Source organism: Capricornis sumatraensis, chromosome 4 (genome assembly GCF_032405125.1).
Source record: "Capricornis sumatraensis isolate serow.1 chromosome 4, serow.2, whole genome shotgun sequence".
NCBI classification, from domain to species: Eukaryota; Metazoa; Chordata; class Mammalia; order Artiodactyla; family Bovidae; genus Capricornis; species Capricornis sumatraensis.
The window spans coordinates 38,968,047-38,975,577 of record NC_091072.1 but is presented as its reverse complement, the minus strand read 5'-3'; the positions used below and the strand labels follow the sequence as shown (position 1 = coordinate 38,975,577).

At 44.6% G+C, this 7,531-nt stretch overlaps 1 protein-coding gene across 1 annotated transcript in view; it reads left to right on the top strand.

Moving 5' to 3' along the window:
- Positions 1-3,531: 3,531 nt before the first annotated feature.
- MCPH1 (microcephalin 1) overlaps positions 3,532-7,531 on the top strand; it is a 227,342-nt gene continuing 223,342 nt past the window's right edge. The window contains exons 1-2 of the mRNA XM_068972020.1: positions 3,532-3,571; positions 4,544-4,635. Of these exons, the coding sequence (XP_068828121.1) occupies positions 3,532-3,571; positions 4,544-4,635 (132 nt within the window). The remainder of the gene's footprint in view (positions 3,572-4,543; positions 4,636-7,531) is intronic.

Sequence of the window (7,531 nt, the reverse complement as noted above, 5' to 3'; positions counted from 1 at the left end):
ACTAAGATCCTGCATGCCACTAGGAATGCCACCCCCACCCCCCAAAAATTACAATTACTAAGGTAACTGAAAATAACTACTTAAAAAAAAAAGCCAACACTAGCAAAGAAGCATTTCCCTAGAGATGTGTCTTGCTACATTTCATCTACTCACAGAAGGGCAGTATTGTGCAGGTTTTCTGATTTAATTTTACAGAGATCCTGGGAGAAATAAAGATAATGGGCCATGTATTTCTTGGAACTTAAGCAAAGTGGCTGGTCTAGGTAAAAACTCTTGTAAAGAATCCTTATCTTATTTGGACTCATATTTATGAGTTAATTAGGATAAGAACATTACTTCTTCAGTCTGCTATAAAGTCCCATTTTTATTGCTGTAAAACATGACAAAGATAGAAAGCTAAAATAATCCATTATTGTTCTTGCAAATCATTTTGGCTTTCATTGCCTTTACCAGTGCTTTTCTTCCCTTTTCAGTTATTCATTTATCTCAATTCATGTGTACATGGTTTTTGCAATTTTTTCAATGTTTTTGAGGACAAGCAAGTTAGTTACTCGTATCATCAAATAATATTCTCATTTGAAAACACATGAAACCTTTATTTTAAAAGTGTAAGTTTGAGAAAAGCATAACTTGCCATTATTAGTATAAAAAATGCCGAATTCCCTTCTAATACTAATAATTAAGAGATTTATATTTTCACTAAGAAATTACAAAGTTTTAAAGTTTTCTATCAGACAGTGTATGCTAGTCAAATCTCTCTCCAGTCTTTTTTTTTTTTTTAGGTTTTGTAGAAACATCATAAAGAAAAATGTAACTCAGTGATCTATGCCTCACCTTTGAAATTCATGCATTTCTAGCAAACCAGACCTACTTCTGCCCTAAATGTTGATGCAGTACTGTTGAGAATGGAAGAGTCTATAGGGAACTTCAGACTCCGGGCACCTGCATTTCCTTCTGAAGCCCTGAGCCTTTTATCTGACTGGTTTGCCAGGCCTTCTCAGCGGCGTGCTCATCCTGATGGTAGGAAGGTTGTCAGGGAGGAACCTCTGAAAACTCACCTCCTGCTGAGCTGAAGTGCATGGCTCAGGAAAGTCAATATTTTCAGTCTACCTTTGTCCTCAGTGCATATAAAAGGGCTTTGAGTGTTTATCCCTTTTATTACGGGTGAGTACAGGCAGAGGAAAAAAAACTGGCTTTCATTTTCTATACTTTTGCAGAGAGCAAAAATGAAGAAGCGCAGGGAACTTATTTCAGACTTCACTAGATCCTTTCTCTAGGTTGTTTCATTAGAAACTCGAAATAGACAGGCAACCATGAAAAATAAAACTAGCGAGTATTAGTGTCAAGGCCATGTTTCTTTGAACCCAGTAGTTTAACTTTGTTCTTAAGGATGAGATGTCTGTAGTTTAGATGATAGAGTCGCCTTCTGCTGTGAAGAGGTGGTCAACCAAGTGAGAAGCTAAATGAAACTTTGGATAGGGGCGGGGGGTGGGGAGGGGCTTCCATACATTGTCTTTAAACCTCAGGTGACTATTATTTTTGTTTTAAACAATCCATTTGATGTTATTTTTATTTGTGCAATCAATATGCATTTAGATTTCACCATAGTTTAACACTTTTTCTTATCTGTTAGTCCTTCTTGAGCTGAGTTCACACTCCCAGGTAGACTGTGTCCCCATTTCCTCAGGGTAGAATTTATTTGGTATGATGATGATATAGGTATTGATCAAAGGTTTGAGTACAGGAAGTGGGGTTTGGTGGTTGCACATACTCAACATAATTCTTTAGAAGCACAGTGAGCTCACTGGGCCCTATGAACGGCAGATTTAACACTTAGGGTTGAATGAATGAATGGCGAGCAGTCCATAGTCTTGTGCACTACCCTTCTGCTGACTATAGTAAAAAGAACTAAAGCTATTATTTTTGGTTTCAACAAGTTTTAACTGTTAGCAGTAAACTTTGTTACTTTGCACCAGTCAGGTAACCTCTCTTGAACCTGATTACTTATTGTATAAATTGTATAATATTGCTTAAGAGAAACTGTTGTAAGCATGAAGTGATACAAGGTATAAAAGAGAAAGCATTTTTAATTGTAAAGGAGTTGGGGAGGGTGCAAAGGAGGCTTCAGTGGTTCGTCTCCAGGTTACAATAATAAATACCTATAAAAGAATAGAACTTTAGTGAGAATCCAGGAGGAAAATACATGTAAGTGCTATATAATAACACTCACCTTATGAGTAGGATTAAATTTGACAACACACCGAAACTTTGATAATACACCACTTACATGATAAGTGTTTGCGGTGCTGTGTGCTGTGCTCAGCCATGTCCAACTCTCTGAGACACTATGAATTGTAGTCCGCCAGGCTCCTCTGTCCATGGGATTTTCCAGGCAAGAATACTGGAGTAGGTTGCCATTTCCTCCTCCAGGGGATCTTCCTGACCCAGGGATCCATCCCTGGGTCTCCTGCATTGCAGGAGGATTCTTCACCCACTGAGCCATCCCTGGGTCTCCTGCATTGCAGGAGGATTCTTCACCCACTGAGCCACGTAGGAAACCCAAGTGTTCATTAAATGTTAGCTATTATCTCTACTATTATTAATGCTTTTCTACAAGAAAATGAAACTTGGAGAGTGTGAGTAACTCATTAACATCTCAGAGCTAGTTAGTGGCTGATTGGTGGTGATGTCCAATTGCTCAGTCCTGTCCGATTCTTTGCCTGCCATGGACTGCAGGCCTTCCTGCCCTGTAGTGGCTGATATCAGCCCCCAAACTCCAAGTCCAGTCTGATTTCCAAATGAAGCCTGTACTTTAACCATTTGATTATAAGGGAACTCCCTTAAGATTATGTTTCTTTAAGCCTGGTAATAGACTGTATCCTACATGGTAGGACACAAAAATGGTATTGAAATCATTAAAAATGAAACTTTTCGCACGTTTGGTGGTTCCTTCTTTAATACAGACAACATGGGTCCTTTAACTTATTCAGTGTTTCGGGTAGATTAAACAGAACGCTTATCAACTCGGGGCAACAGTAGTCCCTTCTTACAGTTCACTGCAAGGAGGCTGGGGGTTGGGACAAGGTCCCGCAGGACGCATGCGCGCAGCCCTCGGGGCGGGGCCTGCGCGGCGGGGGCGGGCCCTGCGCGGCGGGGGCGGGGCTCCCGGGCTGGCGGGAGGCTTGAAACCCAGAAGATAAGGAGCCAGGCTATTCCTGAGGGCAGGCTGCCCCGCTCCCTCTGGGGTTCATCCGCTCTGGGATTTGCGGGCTGTAGGGCTCGAGGGAGACAGCCTGGCTAGGGGGACCTCCCGCGGGAACCGGAGACCCCGGGTCTCCGCGCAGCTGACGCGCCGTGTAGGTACAACCGGAAAGAACCGGCGTCCATCGCCCGCGCGGAGGGGGTCTTGGTCTCGCCCGCCGCCCCCTATTGGTTGCTCAGGGGACGCGGACAGGCGGATTTCCGCAGAGCCCGCCCTGCGCATGCGCGCTGCCGCCACTGCGTCACGCTTGCGCGTTCCCGCTGCCCGTGATGGCGACCCCCGGGAGCCTCGGGGGCCCAGTCCTGAAAGGTGAGCAGGCGGGGACCGAGCCGGCGCGACTGCGGCCGGGCCTCAGGACGGGCGCCCGAGTCGCGGCGCCTCCGGGGTCGCCAGCCCGGCTGCCGGGAGGAGGCGGGGGTCTGTCCTCTAGCCCAGCACCGGAACCGCCCGTGGCGGTTGGGGTCCGTCTCGGACCCCAGGGCCCGCGCCGCCCCACCTGGGCCGGGTCAGGCGCGCGGCGCAGACACGCGAAGGGCTGGGAGGCCCGGGGGGTTTGGTTTTCAGCTTTTCCTGGGTTCTGGCGTCTCTGTATGGCCGGGTGGATTTGCGGGGATGGGGCTCTAGTGAAATTAGAAGAACCAGTAACTCCTCTCTCTGTTCTCTGTTAGTGTGACCAGAACCTCTCAGTGAGGAATGATTCCCTCCAGGCACGCCTGAAAGGCACCAGGCTTTGAGCAGGGAGGGTTTCGTAAGCTGTGTGCCCTTCCCCGCAAAGGCTGCCTGTTGGCCGTGTTTTTGTAGGACCTGCAAACTAAAAGTGCCCTTTACTTTTTTAAACGCTTGAGGGGGTGGGAGGAACCGGAGGAGGAGGACAAATGAAGTCTATATCAAATTCAGGCTTCATTTTCCGTAAAGTTTTGTTGGAATGCACTTATGTTTTTGTCTTTGACTGCTTTTGTGCTGCAGCCTTCTAACTGAGTGGTTGTTTGGCCCTCAGAGCCTAAGATAATTGCTCTCTGGTCCTTTACAGAAAACAAGACTCTGGCATTAGAAAGTTAGGCTTGGTTTAAGAATTTGGGAAGAGTTGAGAATGTAAACTGTGACATATGTATGAGTAAAGTTGTTTTTCCCTTGAAATTTTAAAGAATCTAATGGCACTTTTAGCAGAAGAAATCTTAAATTTACTTTTTAATGTGAATAGAACAGGAGAAAAATCTGTTGAAATCTTTGGGTTGAGGGTATATCAGATATATTTCATGCTAGCATCTGGTTTGTTTTCAGATGTTGTGGCCTATGTTGAAGTGTGGTCAACCAATGGGACAGAAAATTACTCAAAGACCTTTAGGAATCAACTTGTGGATATGGGGGCGAAGGTAAGAAATTCATTTTATCATTGCTACACCTGACAGTCGTCTGAAACATATACTTGCGTTTTCTTATTTTGGGAGTTTTTACTTAGAGCACGATGGACAAAGAGGACAGTGGGTAAGTGGCAGCAGAAAAAAAGGAGAGAACCGTGGTATGAGAAATTGAGAACAGCTGGGCTTGGGGGTGATGCAAGAGGAGAGCTCCAGGGTGGAAATACAGGTCCTGCCAGTGGCTGTTCGGATGCCTGATACTCTTCATCAAAGTGTGGAATACAGGAAAAGGAACAGTTTTTTTAAGGGAAAAGTTGTGAATTTGGGGATATTGGAAATACCTGATAGACATTTGGATGTACAAATCTGGAACTTGAGATTGTCAGGTCGAGAGATCCTGTTTTAGGCATCAGGGATGTAAGAGTCAGGTGGTGACTACCCAGGTGATTAGAATGAAAAGTGCTAGGTGGAGCCTGTTTAGTGTTTGCAGGGCTGGTATGGGAGTCATGGACCTCGGGACGGAGACTGGGAAGGACGCCAGGAGAATCCAGAAAACATGCCTGGATGTGGGAGGAGGGACAGACTTCAAAGATGGAAATTCTAAAATGGTGCCTAAGTTTATGAAAAGTTAGGATTGGGAAATATTCTTTGCGCTTGAAAGCTGTAAGGTCCTTGTTGAGTGTCCCCATGTCCAGTGAGCTGGGTTAAGGGAGTCATGAAGACCTGAGGAACGGGGTGGTGATGGCAGCAGCTCGAAGCCGGGGTTCAGATGTGAGCCGACTTCGTGGCTGGGGGCGACTTGGGGGAGGGGGGCTTGTCGGCTGGTGAAAGGAGAGATTAACACAGGTAAGATACCACTGAAGCCAGGGCAAGGATTAGGGACGGTCAGGGCATAACATAAACTGGAGGGCAGTGTTCTCCCTTATTCAGGCAGAGTGTCTGCTCCTGCGTTTCCTTTGACTCACCCTGGTCCCTGACCTAGTGAGCAGGGGAAAGACCCAAGAGCAGACTAGGGTGACAGTCAGAAGGCAGGGCCCGGGGTTTGCTTTTGAACCTGAGAAGACACTTTTTTTCTGCTAAATTGGAAGGTAAACCCATTAGGATTTCGGGAGGGTTTCCACTTGATACCAGCCACATACTTGGGCTCCGCGTGTTATTGTGACAGGAAGAAGCTGTGAAACATAGGAGTAGGCAGAATGGCTTTTGAGAGTAGTATTAAGGTCTTGGATCTCTTGAATTTTTTTCTCCCCACCTTTTATTTAGCAATTTTTCAAATAGAAAAGTTGAAAGAATGGTATGGTGAATATAGACCCAACAAAACATACTTGCTTGGACTCCATGTCTCTAAACAGTATATGTATTTTTTTCCTGAACTATTCAAAAGTAAATTGCAGATACCATAATTTGTCCCTACATATATTTAGCCTGTATCTTTTAGAACAAAGATGCCTTCTGTGTGACAGAAGACCGTTTCACATTTGAGAAAGTTATCAGTGATATCCTAGCAGCTTTCTGCAGTGTTCGAATAAGTTTGTAATTCTGTCAGCATATAAAAGCCCCACTGCTGTGTATGCTTGGTCTTGTCTGTCTTTACCTTCAGCCATCACAGTGTGTTTCTGATGGTGTATCAGCCTGGTGTGAATTTCCATTTTCCTGTACATCTTCCCATACTTATTTTGAAGACCCTGTTCAGGTCTCCACCTCATGTTTGCATTGGGTTTTTCTTTTTCTTCTTGATTTGTAAGCATTCTTTATACTCTTCAGTTGACCCCTTTGTCAGCCCTGTGAATCGCAATATTTTCTGTCTGTGGCTTGCTTTTTCACCTTAATAGCATCTTTTGGTGATAATGGTAGTTTATTCCTTATGGTGAGCTTCTGTGTGTGTATCTTGTTTTAAAAAATCTATTTCTACATGCCGGTCGTGGGAATTTTTCTCTTATTTTCCAGAAGCTTTTATCATTTTGCCTTTCACATTTAGATTTACAGTACATTTGAAATTAGTTTTTGTATGTGGTATGAAATCAGTTCTGTTCAGTCGCTCAGTCATGTCCGACTCTGCGACACCATGGATCGCAGCACGCCAGGCCTACCTGTCCATCACCGACTCCCTGAGTTCACTCAAACTTATGTCCATCGAGTCAGTGATGCCATCCAGCCATCTCATCCTCGGTCGTCCCCTTCTCCTCCTGCCCCCCCACCCCTAATCCCTCCCAGCATCAGAGTCTTGTCCAGTGAGTCAACTCTTTGCATGAGGTGGCCAAAGTATTGGCGTTTCAGCTTTAGCCTCAGTCCTTCCAATGAACACCCAGGACTGATCTCCTTTAGAATGGACTGGTTGGATCTCCTTGCAGTCCAGGGGACTCTCAGGAGTCTTCTCCAACACCATAGTTCAAAAGCATCAATTCTTCGGCACTCAGCTTTCTTCACAGTCCAACTCTCACATCCATACATGACCACTGGAAAAACCGTAGCCTTGATTTTTTCCCAGTGGGTGATCTCAACACCATTTATTGAAAAGACTGTCCTTTAGCACAGGGACACCTTTGTCATTAGGTAACCAGGTTTCAGTGCCCATACAGTCTGTTCTCATGACAAACCCCCCTGTCTTAATTACTCTTTATAATAAATCTTACCCTTTGTTCTTCAAGTCAAGGGGTTCTGGCTTTCTTAGTCTTTTGCTTTTCCAGATACATAATTGGAACTGGTTTGTCAGTTTGCAGCCTGAAGCTTTTTTGGGATCTTAATTGATATTGGATAGAGAACAGCAGATCAGTATGGAAAGAACTGACATGTTTATACACGGGAATCTTCTAAAGTATCAACATGATGTATGCCTTTGCTGATTTGGGTTTATTTAATTTTCTCAGTGATGTTTTATGATTTTTCTCTGGTTATTTTGTCTGTTATGAAT